This window comes from Bicyclus anynana, chromosome 3, assembly GCF_947172395.1.
Source record: "Bicyclus anynana chromosome 3, ilBicAnyn1.1, whole genome shotgun sequence".
Taxonomy (NCBI): Eukaryota; Metazoa; Arthropoda; class Insecta; order Lepidoptera; family Nymphalidae; genus Bicyclus; species Bicyclus anynana.
In genome coordinates this window covers 10,228,593-10,250,883 of record NC_069085.1, presented here as the reverse complement: position 1 = coordinate 10,250,883, position 22,291 = coordinate 10,228,593, and the positions used below count along the sequence as shown (strand labels likewise).

At 33.8% G+C, this 22,291-nt stretch overlaps 2 protein-coding genes and 1 long non-coding RNA gene across 13 annotated transcripts; 2 read left to right on the top strand and 1 right to left on the bottom strand.

Moving 5' to 3' along the window:
* The first annotated feature begins 238 nt into the window (after positions 1-238).
* On the top strand, positions 239-5,648 carry LOC112053358 (transmembrane protein 164). Its single transcript, XM_024092755.2, has 6 exons — positions 239-543; positions 711-893; positions 1,735-1,851; positions 4,282-4,360; positions 4,432-4,532; positions 5,038-5,648. The coding sequence occupies exons 1-6, from the start codon at positions 409-411 to the stop codon at positions 5,266-5,268; spliced, it is 846 nt and encodes a 281-aa protein (XP_023948523.1). The 5' UTR covers positions 239-408; the 3' UTR covers positions 5,269-5,648.
* Positions 5,649-7,123: 1,475 nt separating this feature from the next.
* LOC112053351 (F-box/SPRY domain-containing protein 1) lies at positions 7,124-9,708 on the bottom strand. Its single transcript, XM_024092742.2, has 4 exons — positions 9,040-9,708; positions 8,690-8,963; positions 7,750-7,840; positions 7,124-7,420 (listed from the first exon to the last, which is right to left on the bottom strand). The coding sequence occupies exons 1-4, from the start codon at positions 9,372-9,374 to the stop codon at positions 7,323-7,325; spliced, it is 798 nt and encodes a 265-aa protein (XP_023948510.1). The 5' UTR covers positions 9,375-9,708; the 3' UTR covers positions 7,124-7,322.
* Positions 9,709-9,880: 172 nt separating this feature from the next.
* Positions 9,881-21,378, top strand: LOC112050524 (uncharacterized). 11 transcript variants are annotated; one of them, XR_008252306.1, is made up of 10 exons: positions 9,881-10,403; positions 10,696-10,862; positions 11,984-13,679; positions 15,595-15,731; positions 16,244-16,328; positions 16,863-16,951; positions 17,308-17,392; positions 17,779-17,863; positions 19,474-19,603; positions 20,218-21,378. It is a non-coding gene; the product is annotated as an uncharacterized LOC112050524 (long non-coding RNA). The 11 variants fall into 11 exon arrangements; XR_008252313.1 differs by lacking the exon at positions 11,984-13,679 and adding an exon at positions 11,677-11,935; XR_008252311.1 differs by lacking the exon at positions 11,984-13,679 and adding an exon at positions 11,677-11,935 and having other exon boundaries at positions 15,479-15,731.
* The last annotated feature ends 913 nt before the right edge of the window (positions 21,379-22,291 follow it).

The window sequence follows — 22,291 nt, the reverse complement described above, 5'->3', positions numbered from 1 at the left end:
TGCCCCGGACCGAATTCGAACCCACACTCTCCGGAATCGGAGGCAGAGGTCATATCCACTAGGCTATCACGGCTCTTACACACGGGTGCGATAGTAGTCCTTAAGTAATAAGTCCGTCGTCTGAGGTAAACACTGATCTATACATAAACACATAGCTTAAATTATTAGAATAATTATTGACGTCCCACCCAGACCTTTCTAGTCTATACTATAGTGGTCTGTGGCCCAGACCCAACCCAATTTCATGATGGTCACACTATCTTTGAGTTGTCAAAAAGCGGGAAATGGAAATTAGAAAATGGAAGAAAGACGCAGAATTGAAATATTATTTACAAAAATCTATACATAGTTATATTTATTAAATTTATTATACTTTTATGTTCTCTATAATTAAGCAATTTTTTCAACATGTTTGAATGGGCCTATAGTGGTGCTAACAAAGCAGTCCCGAGAAATGTCGGCCCTGAGTGTGCATATTTTCTATCGCCTGAAAGACAAATAATCGAAACAATATTGGTAACAGCGACCTGCGTGTATATAATTGTAAGAATTCTTCATTTTACAAGTGAACAATTATACCTTATTATTAGTAATTTTTTTAAAAGTAATTAATGCATGTACCTATCTAGGTACATAATCGCCTTAATTAAATTACAAAGAAATTCTAGTTAATCTACATGTTAAAGTAATGAAATATACTTCATTTGTAGGTAAAAACGTATCCTAAGTTGCAAATTCCGAAAGAGAATTTCTATGTAAAAAGTGATAGAGGTGGAAAAAGATTACTAGTGATACTACTAGCTCTACTATGGGGCATGGAAATTGGTTTTAAATTTGCGTCCCGGACTGTTATTTATTTGTTGAATCCATGTCACATAACTACATTGCTCCAGGTTAGTATAACATTTAATTGAGTTGATATTCATCACTAGCATTCGTAACAGGAACAAAGTGTGACAATACTACAATAGTGTTTTTCAGATAGCATGGGTACGGTGACAGTTGCCTTATTATGTTCATAAAATCAAAAAAAAAAAATCAAAAATCATTTATTTCAAGTAGGCTCAGTTTACAAGCACTTTTGACACGTCAGTTGACTATTTGTAAAGATTCTACCACCGGTTCGGAAGGCAGGTTCTGCTGAGAAGATACCGGCAAGAAACTCAACAGTTGATAATACATACTATTATCGTGAATAGTGGCAAACTTTCAAGAGTGAAACAAACTGTCACTGTACCCATGCTATCTGTAAAACACTGTAGTATATAATTTGCAGGCAGCTCAGGATTGTGAAGGATTTTAAAGTACCTATAAAAGGCCTATGTCCTGCAGTGGATGGTATGAAAATGATGATAATGATGTTATAATTTGTGGTCTGACCAGTTGATGTTTATTATAATTTTTATAAAACTAATAAATTCTGAGTTCTGCTCAAGAATTAAGCTACTGAAATTACTGTTAATTGGATTTTACAGAGAATTGGAAAGTCAGTAGATTTACACCCTCTTGCCTCATAAATAGACATTAAGCTGCTGCCTTAATTATTGCCGACGCAGAGTCAAGCATAGAGTTGAGAAGTGTGTGTATTCCAAGTCTCCCATAATGTAGGAAAGAGAAGGCTTGTGCAGTTCAGACCATTTAAATAGGCTTATTTTGATGAGATGTATTTTGTTCCTTTTTTTTAATTTCATATACTTACTTCGAAAAAAATTGTTAATCTTTATATTATTTCAGATCTATTTATTAGCTGCTCCACCCAGCAAGACAGTGACAGTGTTATTTCGTATCCATTTGAACTTGTTAAATGGTCCACTTTTAGCATTCCTATTTCCAGAGACTGCCTCAAGAACAGTTAGTACATCACATTTTGATAATTAAATAGTAATATTAAGTTAAGGCTTCTCATATATTAAATGTTTTATTTTATTTACTCCATCACATTGCAAATATGTACTTATTTAAATTTAAAAAAAAACAGTATTTGGTATCAATATGGCCATTATATATCATCATTCCGTCATTTTAGACTGGTCTTCACAGCTAGACATACACTTCAAGCCATTGCCATAAAGGACCAATTATTTGATGTTTGTGCTCAAGTGCTTGCTGCAATTATTACCACGTCATCAGTGTACCTAGCAACAAGCTGCCGCGCTGTTCATTAGTTGGTGCGTAGTCACCCCTTGGAAGCCTTTATTCTCAATCAACCCATCAGCCAACAAAATTATGTCATTTTCATGCATTATTAGCCTATTGTGCACATTTGGCACCTACTTGTTCCTACTATTTCATAAACAATGCTGGATTTTTTATTGAAAAAAAATGTTTATCAAAAAGTTTTATCATCTTACACCTTATGATTGGGGACACTTGGCTTAATATTATACTTCAAACTATGTTGTGATATACCCCTACTGAGTCCTAATAACTTGCTTGAAAAAACGAAAATACACCACCTATTAACTAATTTGGATAGTTTTGAATAATCCCTGGGGTGACCAAGTTGTATTTTTTGTTTCGGACTTTTAAATTTTTTCCATCTTGAATCATTTTTTTTCAATGCTACCATAATTAAGATTTTAAAATCTGATTTTCGTTTAACATTACGGATTTAATTACCAATATATTTCAATACTATTGTTTTATTTGTTTTGTAGAAGACGCTTTCAGTGCAATAATTATTTTTCTTGCATTAAGACAACCTGATTTAAAAAAAAAGTCCTGTAAAAAAACGTATGAAAAATTTAAAATGTTGTACATTTATCGAAGTTTGTTTTGTATAAACTTGTGTCTACTCTTTGTAGTTACATTGTTTTTGGTAAAAATGTATGGGAGGTGCTGAATTTTCAATAACTTTCCAACTTTATCTTCAAAATGATAATCAAATAAACAATATCTGCCTACCTATCTAAAACTAATGCAGTTGTTTGTATTGACTTGTTAATAAAATCATCTAAACAAAAATTTCCTCTTGTCAGATCTGTAGCATAACAAAATGTTTGTTTATTCAATGAATAGAGCATTTTTCGAAATAAATTCGTTATAATCGTTATCAGCCTTTTTAAATAAAAACCCACCTACCCAATTTGTAATATCCATAAAAAATATAACTTGGTCACCCTAGGGATTTTTTCAAAACTATTCAAATTAGTTTTACATAATTAGGTGGTCAAATTATCATTCGCGTTTTATCCATTTCTTACGGGACACCCTGTGTATATGTGTAACAGAGATTTTAAAATTTCATATAAACAAGAGATATTTTTCAGATAAAATGTACCTTTTTCAGTTAGGTATAAATACATAAGTAATTATTAATGCATTTTTTTAATAAATTGGTACTTCTACCGACTATTGAAAATGTTCAAGTCTTCAGTCATTTACCTACTTTCAGGACGTATAATTAGGTATAACATTACGCAGTCAGCTCCCCATCTGCAGGTGTAAACTTGTCCATTAGAAAATAATTTTATGTTGTCTGTTTAGACCCTCCTAATTTTACCTTGGACCATCCCAATATTTATTGAATTTTCCAAAATGCTATTCCACATTTTTATATTTTATGCTTGTCCATTAATTGTCATTTGTTACCTTATAATTATTGTAATCCTCTTATTTAAGAATATCAAGGGTTTAGGTATTTTAAAATTATTAAAGGCTATCTTAATGTACTTGTCACTGGCTAACTAAACAGTCCAATAACTAAATTAAGTTTCTTATGGTTGTGTGTATGTGTCGCATTTCTCAATGAATTTGTATGCAATTTTGTTTTTATGGACAGGTTGCGCGACGGAGTATGAGAGCTCTCGAATGTAGATGGGTTCATTTGATCGTGAAGGATGAAAGTCAATTTGTAGGCAACACTTTGCTCATCCTTTTCACCCCCGACGGATGCTTATTAATCGTCGCACGACCTTTACTTACTTGCATTACAGGCATACACATAAAATAAACATTGCTTTTGTCGTTATGAATATAAAAATAAATAAGGATAATCATTTTAAATGCAAATAATGTATGTTACTTACTAACGGCTAAACCTATTTAAATGAATTTGATATCACTAGGGATAAAATAGTACCTATTTTGGAGCAAAACTTAATACTGGGACATATTACAAAAAATATTGGGACATACGCGCTAGCTTTGTCGAAGGTTCGTTTACAAGCTAATGTCTTGAAAAGAAGGTTCTATTGTCCTTGCCACACATATACATGTACCTATAAAATGTATAATAAATTTAATGTTGGTATATTATAATGTCATTAACTGTTCAATTAGATTTTAGCAGAAGCTGCATTATATTGGATACAGCATGGAATGATGTGTGTGATACCATATTACCTGTTAAGGATTGGTGGTACGTTTTTAATTTATTAGTTTTAATATTAGAATATTTTATTGAATTTAATCACATTTCCTTTTTCGCAGGTGTATATAACATAGAACCTTTCTGGGATTTTAATTGGGCTATATTCAGCTATTGTCTTAATTTATTGTATCACTTCATTATTTTACAAATCATCGCCATCGTAAGTATCTATACTTATAATAAAACAAGCTCAATTCTGTACATTAAAGATATTTGTAAAAAAAATGTTGGAAGCCATTATTTATGTAATCGATACTGAAGCCAAAAATCTCTCTGTCCGTATTTTTGTTGACCGGGCTAACCGCTGAAGCTACTAAATGAATTAAAAAGAAACTTGGTACGATTTGAGACCATAATACTTAGTAGAAACTTATAGGATAATTTTCGTCGCGAATATTAAATCAGAAGGGGGTGAAACAGGGGTTGAAAGTTTGTAAGAAAAGTGCCATCATTCTTCAAGTTAGATTTGTAAAAAGTTTGGTATGTGTACTAACTGTTTGAAAAAAAAAAAAAAATCGTCTTTCAACATTTTTCAAAATACTACCCCAAAAGGGCTGAATAGGGTTTGAACTATTTTAAATATAAATAGAATACAATCTGATTTTACAATTTTTATTAAGATCAGATTATTTAGTACCTAATGCATGTTTACCTATCTTTTACAGCCAGCACAAGTGAATTTAAACCACATGCTTTGCCCTGCGATTTTGGACCCATTCGACGGACCTTGGTATCGGATCGCCGCAGTGATCCACCAAGCTATCCTTTGCCCTTTGCTGTGCAAACTATTTTGCCTTATTGCAGATTTTTTTCTCACGAAGTTCCCTCCTACTAAAGTTAAGCCTCACATGAAAGATCATTTACATGATAAAAAACTAGAAGATTATGTAAACTAATAATATTAATTAATGCAATCGTAACTCACTACTACACTCGTAACCCTGTTGATACTGGGTTAGCCTTTATGTTGTGATATTTGCGGCTGCATTTGAGGGCGAAGCAAGCGGCCGCTTGATGCGTCAATTTAATTTGAAATATCAGGAATAAAGGATGGCAATAAGGGTTAGAAATATTTAGGTTATAAATGAAGTGTTATAGCTTTTAAACCAAAGTATATAAAGGCGAAATAAGTAAATAATCTAACTCCGAGGAAGTATTAGCATAATATAATTATACCTACCTGTAGTCAGAATCTCAGCACATTGTTTGATTGTTTTGTCACGTTGTATGTTTGGTAACCACAAAATGTATTAAAATATATTACAAATAAATGAAATTGTTTTAATATGATTGCCTTACAGTCTTGAATTAGATTTGGACCGAGATTTTACAGCTCTTCGATGAATAGCGCAAACATAGATATACAAGTTTAACATGAAAAATATGTATAATAATAAAAATGAAATTAAATGCATGAAAAATCGCACCATAAAATTTCTTTTGAAATTTCCCGCTAAGACACTCAAAGCTATCACTTATGTTATTGAACGTTTTTGCGGGAAATTTCAAATGCTAAAAAATGCTAAATTTTGCAAAATATTTTAATTTATACATAACCATAGGTATTTTTAACATAGTACATATCAAGTCTAATTTAAAACGATGGGAAAAAAATCAGCCACTGCCACTACCGACGATGGCTTGCAACTACCGCCATCTATATATATACAGGATGTTCCGCAATCAATGGTTAAAACGGTAATAGATATAGATAACGAAACCAATTATCTAAAACTAATTTCAATAGTTTTGAAAAAATCCCTAGGGTGGTTGAATGTACAGCTATCTCCGTGACGCAGTGGATATACTAGACGGAGGTCCTGGGTTCTATCCCCGGCTGAGCCGATTGAGGTTTTCTTAATTGGTCCAGATCTGGCTGGTGGGAGGCTTCGGCCGTGGCTAGTTACCATCAATTTAGATTTAGCATTCCGGTACGATGTGTAGATACCGAAAGTTTGGATTTTTCATCCTACTCCTATCAAGTTAACCCCCGTCCATCTTAGAGTGCATCATCACTTACCATCAGGTGAGATTGTAGTCAAGGGCTAACTTGTAAAGAATGAAAAAAAATACCAGGTCGTTAACTCAACACGATCGTTAGAGTCTAACATTATAATCCTAAGCCCAGCCTCGCACTGAGGTTATGTGGTGGGTCTAACAGCCAGATATAGAACTATTATGAACGAGGAGACGCCGCGTGGAATACGGAGATAAAAAAACGGCCTATATCACTCGGGGAGTGTAGCAATGTACCCAACAGTAATCGAATTTTTCAAATCAGTTCAGTAGTTTCAGAGCTCAATCAAAGATTGCAAACAAATCTTTCCTCTGTATAATATTAGTATATACTAGTGGACGCCTGCGACTTCGTCAGCCCTTAGACCTCTTTAATCCAGCCCTTAAAGTAGTATCGCTGTAAAAATATAGTAACTTCTTCTGTTTTTCCAACATTTCCCTTCATTGCTCTGCTCCTATTGATTGTTGCGTGTTGAAAATTGAAAAGTATACCTATACCTAGTATAGTATAGTATACTATAGAATAGTATTACCTGCGCTGCAGTATGAAGAATAATTGTACCAATTTTCGTTAAAATCCGTCTAGTAGTTTTTGTTTCTAAAACGAACATACAGACAAACAAAAATATACAGACTTGATCTCTGTACAGATTTGATATAAGTATAGATGAATGAAATACACAAAATGGGTATATTTAGAATAGAATAGGAAGAAGAAACTAAGAAACAGTATAATTTAGTATTACATATTTTTATTTAATCTTGACCTATTCCATGTTCATTTCTACCAAATACATTTGATATTCAGATGACATATAGGTCTTATCACACAGTTAAAATACACTCATTTGGTATAAAAAGACATGAAATTCATAGTAGTTGTTACCAATTCTTGATTTGGTTATTGACTAGAACAGTTTTCCTTTATTTTCAATCACCCGTCTGCAGGTGGACCCACATACACCATAGATACTTCTGTATTTCCATAAACTGCTGACACAGTGGGATATAGCTTTTTCCTGAATGGTAGTCCTGTATTAGAAAAGAAAAAAATTGTGATTATAAAGCCAAGGAAATCTGATGTGCTAAAACATACTACCTATATCAAAATTAAAACAAAACAATGCTTTTAAAAACAACACTAAAACTGGTTTTTTAGAAAATACATTTATATGTGGTAACATTGATTATATAGTGAAAATATAAAGTAATAAATTTTAAATTTGTACATTATTTTATCAAAATCTGGGTACCTTTGTAGGAGTTATAATTATTTTGTATAAGTAGAAGAACTGTATCATCTCACAAAGAAAGATAATAATTCATCTTATAAATTACTAAAAGCATAAAATTTTCTGTACCTCTAAAGGCCACACCTAAAAACTCATAATTTCTTTCAAATGATAAGGTGTGACCTTCACAGTCTAAGATTACTCTAATGCGTTCTCCAACCTGAAATATAGAGAAAAAGATTATTTCCTGTATATTCATTCATTCATTCATTAACATCCCATATTTGGCTCACTGTTGAGCACGAGGGTTCTCAGTATGAGAGGGATTAGGCCTTAGTCCACCACACTGGCCAAACGCAGATTGGCAGACTTTTCTGCAGTTTGAGACATGTGATATTCAATTTCTTAATTCCTGTTTACAGGGTGCTGGGGAGTATTTTCCATAACTCTTATATTCTTTACCGAAAATTAATTAAAAATGTTCAAAGTACATGTGTTCTAAAATTAATATTTTCTTGGCTTGGGGTTTCTCTGCGTGATTTAATCAGAAATGAGAAGATACGCAGATGAACCAAAGTCACTGATATAGCTCAGCGAGTCGCAAAGCAGAAGTGGCAATGGGCAGGCCACACAGTTCGAAGAGCCGATGGATGTTGGGATTTCAAGGTGCTGGAATGTTGACCCTGAACCGGAAAGCGCAGTGTTGGTCAACCCCCACTCGCTGGACCGATGACATCAAGCAGATTGCAGGGAGCCACTGGATGCTGGCAGCTTAAGACTGTTTTGTTTGTTTGGAAGTCCATGCACGAGGGCTATGTCCAGAAATGGTGCTTATAGTTATTTACACTACTGAAACAAATCTTTTATTTAATTAGACAGGCAAAAATTTTGAATTTTTAAAATTTTTGCCTGTCTAATCTAGGGAAAGGCTTAACAAAATCAGGACTTTATGTGTACTTTTTATACTGAAAATGCATGGTTTTCACTGGACTTTTAATAACAGATTTGAAATGAAGTTGTGGGTGTCAGCTGGTTGCTCAATATCTACTAACATAAATCAATTACTTACTTGATATTTAGGACAGTTATTTAAAAGAGGATATCTGCCATGTGTGTCTCCATTGTGTAATAAGTGGTTATCAACCAAATTCCATCCCCAGCTATGTTCATCTGAACCGAGAAGTCCTACATATCCTTGACATTGCAATGGGGCCTCTTTAGTAGAGATCCCCACTACTGCTACTGTACCAAGGGGGCCTTCCCATATAACTTCCCATGAATGTCTACCTCGATAAAACCCAATCTTACCGCGACAAGCATCAGTACTTTGGGCGACAGGGTTCCTTGAACAAAAAATATTGATCATTATGTGAAACATACAATGAATAATTAAAAAATAATTCAAATATGAAATTAGACCTATGTAAAGTGAATCCATTGGGCTTAATATAAATATTCCTCGAACAGTCGTATGGACTCCACGCATGATAGAAAGCTCTCAATTTTGATTTGTATGTTGATAAATTTGAGAGCAAGTCCGATTTCATGACTTCTTCGGCTAATCTTTTGTGACAATGCAATCTCCACACGTCGTTATTTTCGTCATTTAAAACTCTGAACCACGTCTTACAAACTAGTGCACAATTTTTAAGATCGCGTAAACACAAGAACGTAAATATGTTCTCCAAAATATGATCTGGAACAAGTTCAGCTATAGCATAGTCACATACATCGTAAGTGTTCATTTTCTGCATTAGAAAACTGTGTAAGACTGCACTGTTTTTAATTATAAATATATTTATGTATAATATTGATTGGAGTTAGATTTAGAAGGCGACATGTAAGCAGATATTGTTGGGGTTGAATTAAAATGTTTACATATTGTAGTAAAACTAAGTTGTATCTTGTTTACTATCGGTTTCTTTAACAGGTCCACTATAAACATAATAACATTAAAATTTAAATATAACTATGTGGATACAGATAACCATCTCTCATATTAAATACACGTAGGTATTGTCTCTTTGTGCTTTGCAATTTCATTTCATTTCATTTTTCATTAAACTAGCGCAGCCGCACTCGCCTCACCGCTCACCACAGTTTAAAACAGGCCGGGTCAACTCTCGAACAAAGTTTGGTTATACCTACGGGGGCTAGACCTGTGGTGTCATCATCCATACGGTTCTACCGTCTGGTAGTTGTAGCAATATTATTATCATTAGTAGCTCACGCCTGACATAATATTTTGATAAATCTAATACATTTTTAGATTTAAATATGACTTTAATAACTGAATAAATACTTTTCTTCTATAAAAATATAGAGAGACACTCTCGTTGAATATTGTTTTAGTAACGCATGGGTAAGATTTTCTAAACGAAGTGTGGCAACCCCAATTACTTAATAAAAAATAAAAATGTTATAAAATGAAAATGGCGTCATTTCACCAAATATCTTAAAACACAAATTCACGAATAATAAAATAAATGTTTGCCACGGCCTGTTAATATTTATGAAGACCTCTTCATGGATTGGATTTAAGCAACCTGCTGTGTAATATCCTCGCCATTCTTGATGTTGAGAAGATCTATAAGTCTTTTACGTTTCATCTGAGTGTTGTGGTTTTTCATTATGTTAAAAATAAGACTTTGTTAGTTCAAGTGTCTCTATAACTATGAAGAAGAACAAAAGAAAATGCTTTGAGTGTGGTTCTTCGCCTGCCGATGATCCAGAGAAGACCCTACAGAGATTACCGAAACTTGATTCTACAAATTTAGTCTCCGGTATGTACCTACTTTAAGTTTTAGCTAATAATAAAATACTTTAATAATAGCTATTGATCAGATAATGATTACATTAGTTAGTTAATTAGGTTTCTTAGTAGTCTTCTCAAGATATGGGAATTATTAAAATCCTACTAATTCTTATGAAACTCGTGCTCAATTATACAATTATGCTGGGTTTACACATTATGGTTTGTAGATGCAATGCACCCCAAATAACTGTCTGACCTGCAGCTGTCTGAATGTTTACTTCTCTGGATCTACTAAACAGATTTTCATTTGGTTATCACAGGTAGCTTAATCTGGAGCAACATAAGGTTAATTATGAAATGGTAATGAAAATAAACATCTGAGAAAAGCAAATTCCATGAACTAATTTGAAAGTATCTGTTACCAGAAGTAAATTTTTTACTATACCACTGTTCAATATTAAACCACAGGTATATGTACTAAAGGCAGGTAAAGTAAAATTTGAGTTTTATTTTTGAATCTATAATAAGTAGTTTATAATTATGTAATGATGAACCAGAACAATTTGTTAATTTGAAACTACAATTACAAGTTTTTATAATTATGTTAGGCACTAGGCAGACTAATGAAGAGTAGGTATGTTAGTTTACTTTGTACGAAAATCTGTTCTTTGACATAATTATAGAATAAGATGATAAGTGATGATGCAATCTAAGATGGAAGCGAGATAACTAGTTAGGCAAAGGATGAAAATCCACACACATTTCTGTTTCTACATAATATCTCACCGGAACACTAAATCACTTGCCAGTAGGGTATTAACTAGCCAGCCAGACATAGACCAGAAAGAAAACTTCAATTGGCCCAGCCGGGGATAGAACCCAGGACTTAAGCGTAGTTAATCCACTGTGCTACGGAGGCCATTTCGGCAATATTTTTCTTGCCTTGATTTATAAAAATTTTTGCCAATAATAAGCTACATTTTTCATTGAAGGTTGTTTGAAAGAAATAGCTTTTAGCTATAAGACCTAAGCTTTGCACATTTTACTTTTTTTTTCTTTTTGACAATGTAGCTTCTGTGAACAGTTGAGGAATTCCCTCATCTGTGTTACTGTGAGATTGCCTCCGGACATTTTAGTTATATTTCTCACCTGGTTCTTGTCAAGGTTTTGTAATAAATAATAATAACAAATGAACTAAGTAAAAATGGCTATGTGGTTAGTCTGTCTGCCGTAGAAGTAAGTGCAATAGGATTACCAACAAAATCTTTCTATAACTTGTTTAAAGACCTTGGCATCTTTAGGACGGCAGCAACTTCTATGTAGAAGAAAGAGAGAAAGAAGAATAAGTATCCAAAGCTGCTCTTAGTAGGATCTTACCAAATTTGGTTAAGCAGGGAGAACAACACAAGTAGGGGAGTTTAATCAATTGTCAAGGAATTCCTTAACCCTACATCCTGTAGTCACAACTCCAGGACTCTGCTCGGAGTATTTCTCTCTACCAGGCGATGGACCTGGCACCTGCACGGAATGCTAAGATATTCATCTGTCTCTTCATGCGTAGTATGTTTATGTATTTTTAATTAAATTTACTCACTCTCTTTATTTCAGTAATGTCCAGATAATCAATGATTAGACTATTGGACTTTTAGAATAAATTTTACATTGAACTATGAATGGTTTGTCATCTACATTTTTAAAAAAGACGAGATGTTTTGCCTGTAAGAAGAAGAGAGAGAGAGAATAAGAAGTTAAGTTAAACACCTACTGTAAAATGCACACTGCTCCAATGTAGGTTGATAGGCTTGGGGTAATAAAGTTAAATTATAAAAGGATCACTATCAGGTGTTAATGATAATGACTGGGATATATAGCATATCATACTCTCTGAGATATAGGGATATAACACCAGCAACAGCTCTCCAGTGATAGCATCATTGCTCTTTGCATCTACATGCCATTGCCAGTTGTGGCAATCAAACTCATCATATTAGTGTGATGAGCATGGATGTATTTCAGTGTCTATGTGGTTGTGAGTGTATGCCCATGTTAAATAACAAGTAATGGCCCAAATAATAAGTAGCCTATATCTTGCTCAATAATCTTCTCTATCTTCCAGTAAAAGTCCCATTAAAATGACCCTGCTGTTCCAGAGATTAGCTCAAACAAACAGACAGATGAACATTTTAAAGAAGTATGGCTGTATGTCAGTATTGTATATAGGCACTTGAGAAAACACAGTTATTTTGAAATCACAGACATATACTTAAATTTTATTTATACGTATTGGTGCTGTTCATAAATATAGCATCAGCTGAAACAAACTAGGCATAGTTAAGTTACATTTTATACAGGGTACTCGGGCCTATTTTTCATAAATTCAAGGTGTTGACAAGTCCACTTATAGCTACCTTAGCTACTAGTTTATATTGAGGAGAACTTTCCACCTAGATGGGTTGTGACTGTATTAGGGGTCTGGTGATGAAGACGAAGGACAGTTAAGAGAACTCCTCAACAGTTCACAGTAGCTACCATGTGTTGATAAATTTGTATTGATGAGAACTTTCCACCTAGATGGGTTGTGACTGTATGAGGGGTCTGGTAATGAAGACAGTTAAGGGAACTCCTCGATGGTTCACAGTAGTAATTAGTTTGATTCTAAGTCAGACGCAATCAAATACAATGTTTTATCACGACTCATAGCAACATACCTTTGGCGCTAGATCAATATCTAGGATGATTTCACTAAAAATGGAAAAATAAAAAATTTTAATAAAAGAAATTCAACCAACTTCAAAAACATAAAACATACTGGCTAAACTAAAAAGCGAAAAATAATATTATACTAAGTTCATATCATATTATGTTCTAACTGATGATCAGTTTGAAGGCTGTGCTACACCGGTGTTGTTTTAATTTAAGCTGTTACTGAAAGAACTACATGAAAGAACACTGTCTTAAAAACCTAAATATTTATGATATTCTTACATGGCTTGAATTAATACATCATTGGGCTAGCACCACCTTCAAACTGATCATCAGTTAGAACATAATATGATATATAGAACTTAGTATAATGTTATTTTTCGTTTTTTAGTTTAGTAAGTATGTTTTTGAAGTCGGTTGACTTGTTTTTATTAAAGTTTTTTAATACACATGTTCCTTAGACATTTTGAATTAATTTTCCTTATAGAACTTGGAGCTACCCTAGAGTTATGGGAAATACTCCCGAGCATCCTGTAGATGCTACTTAATCCTACTAATCCTTCATTCATCAGTATCGGTTGGTGGGCTTGGAGTTTATAAAGTATATATAATTTATTTATGAACATTCCTCATTCAGTTGAGCTTTTACTACCCATAACACAAGCTAAGCTTACTTTGAGACTAGTTAGTGATGTGTGTAATGTGTTAATATAAATATTAACCAACTTTCTGCAGTTTGAGAATACGCGGATAAAATATAGCCTATGATACTCAGAAATAACGTGGCTTTCTAGTGGTAAAAGAATTTTCAAAATTGGTTCAGTAGATCCAGAGTTTACCTGCTAGAACACCACTATTTTTACCTCTTTATAATACATACTAGCGGACGCCCGCGACTTCGTCCGCGTAAAAATCGATGTCAACTTTCAACCCCTATTTCACATTCTATTTTGCGAGTTTTATAACTTATACCTTGTACCTAAAAAAATTAAGGACTTTCCGTACAAACTTTCTACGCCTACTTCACCCAATTCTGATTTTGTTTTCACGACAAAAAGTATCTTATTATCCTTCTACGTATTATGGTCTCAAATCGTCTTAAGTATCATTTGAATTCATTCTGTAGTTTCAGCGTGATGCCCGGTCAAAAAAAAGGCAAACAGACAGACAAAAAATAGAAAATAGGCTTTAGTATCGATGTCCTACCTCTACCCTACTCCTACCCTACCCGTACCCTAACTGTATCCTACCCCTACCCTACCCGTACCCTACCCTACCCGTAATCTTCCCTTTCCTTACCCCTAGGATAGGGGTAGGCCCTACCCTTACCCTACCCCTAACCTAGGCATACACTTATGTTTGATTCCCATATTCGCACAGGAACGGGAACCACGTAATTGAAAGCGCGGGGCGTCATGTAGCGGAATTTCTGCGTCTTTGAGAAATTTTGTATTATCTCCGAAACTATTTAACTAATTAACATACTATAAAGGGCAAATCTTATCTCCATAATATCCTTGTGATTATTAAATAATTTATTTTGATAAGGATTTAAGTTAAGTAGCATAAATAATGACACAAACCTAAGTATATAAAATTTATAATTTTTAAAACACAAAAGGTACTATATCTGCTAATATATAGAAGATAGATATATGATGTCGCGGACTTTTTTGTAGAACTTTTAAAGATACATAAAGCCTCCATACATTAATTTCAATTTTACACAATGGTTAAGGCAGCGCATGCGAATAAGTCTGCTTAAGAGGATTTTCGGTCCGACCTGTATGACAAAAACTGTGTTAACTCGGCGAATATATATCATGCTAATATAAAATATAGCACTCCCCGATAATGTAGCATTCTATTGGTGAAAGAATTTTTGAAATCGGACCAGTAGTTCCGAAGATTACCCCATTTAAAAAATGTGACAAACTTACAAACTTACAAACATTACCTCTTTATAATATTAGTATAGATATAGTTTAACAACTCATTTTCGGCTCATTGTTGAGCACGAGTCACTTCTCAGGACGAGAAGGGTTAGGCCTTAGTCCTTCATGCTGGCCCAATGCGGATTGGCAGACTTCACACACCTAGACAATTAAGAAAATTCTCAGTTATGCAGGTTTCTTCACAATGTTATGCTTCACCATTTAAGACATTTAATTTTAAAATGGGTTGGATACATATTGGTATAGATTTTTATTGTGAGTTTCTTGAAAGAAGGAAATGCTCAATATTTCATAGACCAACCCAGGACTCAAACTCAGAATTTCCTGATAGTTACACTGAACCAATAAAGCAGTTAGAGAGAAAGAGAGAGAGAGAGAGAGAGAGAGAGAGATAAATAAGAGTTTATTATGTATTAAAATTAAAATATATACCTAATGCTTTCAGCAATCCTGCTTCTTCACATGAATTTTACCCGCATGACGACGGTTTTTAATATAAAAAATATTTACACAATGTCTCAAAAAGCAATCAAAGCTTTGAAAAATAACCAATGTTCGCAGAAGTTCAGTACCAACAAACTCACAAAAAATGAGCCCAAATTTAGCATTACTTGCAAGCCAGACTAAGAAATTTCAAGAAGATAATTTAAAAGAAGACAATAGAATAAACAGATAAACAGATGGAAACCAGGCAATAGGTATGTTAAAATAGGTTATGTTTCATAGAAGCTATTTTAATCCTACACATCCATCATTCATCATTGTCTCCATATAGTAGAGGAGGTATGGAGCTGAGACCCACCACACTGCTCCAATGCTGTTGGTGGGCTTAGGGTGATAATGTTCAATTAATTAATTACCACCATCTGATGCTAATGTTAATAATCGGGATTAAAGGTTTCCCACCTTCAGGATGAGAATTTAACTGATTTTTTTTTACATTTTTCATAATCTATTCTTCACATTTTTCACTTAATAAAATTCTTTTAGTTTTTGTTTGTTTTTAACCTGGTGAAAATATATGAAATTTTGCTATCGGCTTCCCAACTCCAAGATGAGAATTTGACTGAATTATTTTTAACCGACTTCTATGTTTTTATTTTCATAATCTATTCTTCACTTTTTCCACTTAATAAAATTCTTTTAGTTTTTATTTGTTTTTTAACTGGTGAAAATATATAAAATTTATTCTTTATGTTTAAATTTTCAGGTGTAGCAAAATAGAAGATGAAGGTCTAGCTGTGCCAGTGCTGAGCCACACAGTTGCTACTGGCATGTTTGCAAAATAGCACAAGGTAACCTGCTTCATCATCATTATCAGCCTATTTTAACGGCATTACAGGGCCAGGCCTTATAGAAAAGTGATTATGAAGCTGAGACCCACCACACTGCTCCAATGCTGTTGGTGGGCTTAGGGTGATAATGTACAATTAATTAACAACCACTATCTGATGCTAATGATAATAATCGGGATTAAAGGCTTCCCAACTCCAAGATGAGAATTAAACTGTTTTTTTTTTTACATTTTTCATAATCTATTCTTCACATTTTTCAATTAATAAAATTATTTTAGTTTTTGTTTAATTTTAACCAGGTGAAAATATGTGAAATTTTGCTATCGGCTTCCCAACTCCAAGATGAGAATTTGACTGAATTTTTTTTCATTTTTAACCGATTTTAAAAAAAGAAGGAGGTTCTCAATTCGAGTCCATGTTTTTTTTTCATAATCTATTCTTCACATTTTTCACTTAATAAAATTCTTTTAGTTTTTATTTGTTTTTTAACTGGTGAAAATACATAAAATTTATTCTTTATGTTTAAATTTTCAGGTGTAGCAAAATAGAAGATGAAGGTCTAGCTGTGCCAGTCAGTGCTGAGCCACACAGTTTTTGCTGGCATGTTTGCAAAATAGCACAAGGTAACCTGCTTCATCGTTATTATCAACCTATTTTAACAGCATTACAGGGCCAGGCCTTATAGAAAAGTGATTATGGAGCTGAGACCCACCACACTGCTCTAATGCTGTTGGTGGGCTTAGGGCGATAATGTTCAATTAATTAACAACCACTATCTGATGCTAATGATAATAATCGGGATTGAAGGCTTCCAAACTCCAAGATGAGAATTTAACTGAATCATTTTTAACCGATTTCTATGTTTTTATTTTCATAATCTATTCTTCACTTTTTCTACTTAATAATTTTTTTTTAGTTTTTATTTGTTTTTTAACTGGTGAAAATATATAAAATTTATTCTTTATGTTTAAATTTTCAGGTGTAGCAAAATAGAAGATGAAGGTCTAGCTGTGCCAGTGCTGAGCCACACAGTTGCTACTGGCATGTTTGCAAAATAGCACAAGGTAACCTGCTTCATCATCATTATCAGCCTATTTTAACGGCATTACAGGGCCAGGCCTTATAGAAAAGTGATTATGGAGCTGAGACCCACCACACTGCTCCAATGCTGTTGGTGGGCTTTGGGTGATAATGTTCAATTAATTAATAACCACTATCTGATGCTAATGATAATAATCGGAATTGAAGGCTTCCCAACTCCAAGATGAGAATTTAACTGAATTATTTTTAACCGACTTCAAAAAAAGGAGGAGGCTCTTAATTCAATTCTATATATTTTTTTTCATAATCTATTCTTCACATTTTTCACTTGATAAAATTCTTTTAGTTTTTATTTGTTTTTTAACTGGTGAAAATACATAAAATTTATTCTTTATGTTTAATTTTTCAGCTGTAGCAAAATAGAAGATGAAGGTCTAGCTGTGTCAGTGCTGAGCCACACAGTTGCTGCTGGCATGTTTGCAATATAGCACAAGGTAACCTGCTTCATCATCATTATCAGCCTATTTTAACGACACTACAGAGCCAGACCTTATAGAAAAGGGGTTATGGAGCTTAGACCCACCACACTGCTACAATAAAGGTTGGTGAGCTAAGGGTGATAAAGTGAAATTCATTGTGGATCACTATCAGATGTTAATGATAATGACCTGGACGAGGCACGGGAGTGTAATACAAACAACTTACTAACTCCAGGCTGAGAACTGTAAATTTCTTAGAAGAAAGAAAAACTCAGTATCTGATAGCCTGACCCAGGATTCGAAGCCACGACCTCGTTATCCAAAACCACATTGGCTAACCAATATTATAATACTAGCGGACGCCCGCGATTTCAACCGTGTGATGTTCAGTTTTTGAACATCCAGCGGGAACCATGTTTCTGGGATAAAAAGTAGCCTAAATATTGCTCAATAACTTCCTCTATCTTCCAATGAAAGTCCAATTAAAATCGGTTCAGCCGTTCCAAAGATTATCCCAGAGAAACAGAAACACAGACAGACGAAAAATTTAAAAGACCTTGTTCAACAAAAAAACTATTGATAAATTTCACTAAAATTAACTTTTATTCCTGAAAAAATCAAGGGAGATTTGTGAAAAACTGTATTTCACGCGGCCATTGTTGCTTGTCTCACCCTACTCAACTAAATTATTTTAGTGTACAACATGATTTTTTTTGAGACGAATATCTTACCAATTCATGGATTCACCATGTGGGTGTCCATCACGTGGCAGAGAGAAAAACGCTGAGCAGAGCTTGGACTTGTGATCAAATGGTAAGGTTAAAGAATTCCTTGACAATTGATTAACACTCCCCTTCTCTGCTCGTGTTGTTCTCCCTGCATAGTAAGGTCTGCCAAATTTGGTAACCCAAATCTGCACTTCTAGAGAGACCAAGGTCTCTAAGCAAATTATAGAGAGATTTTGCTGGTAATCCTCTCGCACCTCTCTACGGCGTACAGACTAACCATATAGACATTTTAGTTAGTTCATTTGTTGGTCATAATATTTATTCAGTTTTATACTGTGGTCCTTTGGAATGTTAGTCTCCCACGGGACAGTAAGCTCTACAAGTACTATGCTAAAAGAAAATGTCTGGTTTAGATCACGAAATAGCAACATCCTCTGGGATTATCCTCTTAACTGGTAACAATAATAATTATGTAAAATGTATACCTTATCAGCCGATAGACGTCCACTGCTGGACATAGGCCTCTTGCATGGATCTTGTTGTGTTGTACTATACATTGCAAGGTAATGCCCATAAATGACCACGCTGGGCATGCGGGTTGGTCATTCGCAGGCCTAGACTTCTCGCACCGGTATCGCTGCTGCCTGACACCGGTCTGTGGTACTTGTGAAGTCTAGCTGAATCAGAATGGTTAAACCGCCATTGGTCGGTCGCCAGAGCCTCGTCGGTCAATCTGCAGGGTGCACCACGTGCAGGTGATGTTGGCAGTTGGAGAGGCTGACTGGTACTAGCCTCCCTCTTACACCCCATAAATGTATACTTCTTATTTATTTTTGCAGGTGCAGTGCATGCAATAATAATTATGTAAAATGTATAACTTCTGATTTATTTTTGCAGGTGCTGTAAAATGAAGATATATTGTTAAATATCATGAGATAGAAATAAAAGATGAAGATCTAGCTGTACCCGTCCCGAGCCACACTACTGCAGCCACGTTGCCGCTGGCATTTTTGCAAAATAGCACAAGGTAACTTGCTTTATTCATTCGGCTTAGGTTGATATTATTAGATTGATTAATGATCACTATCAGAAATGTTAATGATAATGACCGGGTTCGACGGCTTAACATGCTCTCTGAGGCACGGGGTGTGACACCACCAACTTCCCAACTCCAGACTAAGAATTTGTTAGCAGAAGCAAAAACTCAGTATCTCTTAAAGACAGAACCAGGATCTTGTGATCCAAAACACATGGACTAGCTACTGAACGAACAAGGTAGTTTTGACCTGCTTAATAACAATGAACTACATGTTTCCTAGATACACTTACAGTTTTGTTTTTAAAAACTGAAATAAACACATTATAATTTCTCTTTAAGTTTGTGTGCAAATTTGTGAAAAACTGAATTCCACATAGACGAAGTAGCGGGCGTCCGCTTGTAAATAATGTAACAAAATATCCATATTTCTATACTTTTCAAGGTTACAGCTGAGCTTCCTAAAATGATTTTTTGTAAATGGAGCAGAAAATAGACTAAAAATGTCCCTGATGAGAATAGGAATTCTTATTATATATAATTATGTAAATATTTATTTTCAGTGCATTTTAAAAAGTCATGTTAAATGAAATTTTCTATTACAGGTCACAACAATTGATGTAACAAATATAATCAATGGACCAGGCACCTGCACCATGATTCTTTGGAATACTAAAATTCGTCTCTTTATGTCTGTACTTCTCATAATGAAAAATGTCACGTTTTTATGAAAGAAATAATGGAATCAAATAATAAATAAAACAAGCATATGCTGGAAGTCCTCAGAAACAGCTCCGACTTTGATGATTTTTTTTAAAGTCATGTTTTTTATGTTATTTAAAATCATAAATGTTTTGGTGGACGAAATTATTTAAATTGTTAAAAATATCTATGCTTTTTATACATATATATATATTTTTTAAAATACAACCGACTTCAAAAATACAAACTTATGCAGAAAACTAACAAACGAAAGAAAATATTATAATATTTTCTATCTATTGATCACTTTGAAGGCGGTGCCAATGGTCCAATTAATGGGCCGACAATTAGTTATCTATTGTTTACTAGCTATAGGGTTCGAATTGCTTTTTCATATGTTTAAAAGACTATCATCGGAATGAACCCTTTATAATAAAAAAGTATTATCAAAATCGGACCGGTCCGACCTGTTTAACCATTAATTTTAGTATACAACCGATCGGTTGTATACTAAAATTAATGGTTAAACAATCAATCATCCCCTGTTTTCGTAATGTAAAACCAAGCATAACTGTTAACATGAGTAGTCCGATTTTGATAATTCTTTTAATTGATCATTCTTGATTGTTTTAGTTTAAAACCAAGCATGTCTTCGAATTCCGATTTAAATAACTTTGTTTTAAATAGAAAGGGTATATTCCGACAATGGTCCCAAATCATTATAAATTTAAAAAAAACGAAGATGACTGGTTATTTTCCCATTAATTGTATTGTAAAACTATGCGTAACTTATTACGAAGTGGTCCGATTTCGTAAATTCTTTATAGATTGTAAAGGTATTTTGATTGTAAAGCTCCCATATAAATTTTAAAAAACAATTCCAATCCTAAATGTGCGATTGATTGTTTTCTCATTCATTTTAATGTAAAACCAAGCATAACTTTTTATTGGGTGGTTCGATTTTGATTATTCTTTTTTTGATAGAAAGGGTATATTCCTAAAAGTCTCATAAAATGTTAGAAAACAATTTCAAAACTAATAGTAGGAAAATAGAACATGATTAATTGTTTTCCCATTTATTGTAATTATTGCATAGTGTTAAACTATGCGTAACTTTTTACTGAGTGGACCGATTTTGAAAATTCTTTACTTTTTGTAAAGGGTTTATTTCGAAGTAGGTCCCATATAAATTTCGGAAAACAATTCGAATCCTTAAGGTGGAAAAAAACGGTACGATTGATTGCCTACCCATTAATTGTACAATTGGCACCGGCTTCAAAGTAATCAGTAGATAGAAAATATTATAATGTTTTCTTCAGCTTATTAGTTTACTGCATAACTTTGTGTTTTTGAAGTCGGTAGTGTCTATTTTTTAATTATTTATTATATAAATAGCATAAAAAAATAAAATAAAAAATAAAAAAATAAAAATAGCTTTATTTCCTTACAATTACAGACATTTTTTTGAAAATTATTATTAAGGTTTACAAGTTTTATAGATTGTTAGTAGGTTAGTTGATATTATCTAATTTTTATATATTATGTTAGTAATGTTAATTTTTCATTTCATTATTCTTTTTTGTAAGGACTGCATAAAGCAGTAAAAGCCTCCTCCAATTGTAGCCATTGTATTCTGTCTCTGGCTGTTCGTTGCCATGTTTTACCTGCAACCCTGACTATATCGTCACTCCACCTTCTTAATGGTCTACCCCGTTTGCGTTTTGAGTCTCGTGGGTACCAGTTTGTAACAATTTGGGACCATCTATCGTCTGATGTTCTTTGTATGTGGCCTGCCCATTTCCATTTAAGGCGGAGAACATGTCGAGCAGCATCTTTAGCTTGGGTTCTTTTCCTGATGACTTCGTTTTTAACTCTGTCCCTTAATTTTAGTTTCAAAAAACTACGCTCCATGCCCCTTTGGCATTTGCTCACTTTGTCCAGGGTGTTTTTATTTATTGGCCAGGTTTGGGCTGCGTA

What these genes read in the sequence shown, in the direction of transcription:
- LOC112053358 (XM_024092755.2), top strand. Translation starts at nt 409, where the DNA reads ATGTTTGAATGGGCCTATAGTGGTGCTAACAAAGCAGTCCCGAGAAAT. An exon ending in CGACCTGCGTGTATATAATT is followed by an intron (nt 544 to 710) that starts GTAAGAATTCTT and finishes CTTCATTTGTAG; the next exon opens with GTAAAAACGTATCCTAAGTT. An exon ending in CAGAGACTGCCTCAAGAACA is followed by an intron (nt 1,852 to 4,281) that starts GTTAGTACATCA and finishes CTGTTCAATTAG; the next exon opens with ATTTTAGCAGAAGCTGCATT.
- LOC112053351 (XM_024092742.2), bottom strand. Translation starts at nt 9,374, where the DNA reads ATGCAGAAAATGAACACTTACGATGTATGTGACTATGCTATAGCTGAA. An exon ending in AATGGATTCACTTTACATAG is followed by an intron (nt 8,964 to 9,039) that starts GTCTAATTTCAT and finishes TTTTTGTTCAAG; the next exon opens with GAACCCTGTCGCCCAAAGTA. An exon ending in ATAACTGTCCTAAATATCAA is followed by an intron (nt 7,841 to 8,689) that starts GTAAGTAATTGA and finishes TCTATATTTCAG; the next exon opens with GTTGGAGAACGCATTAGAGT.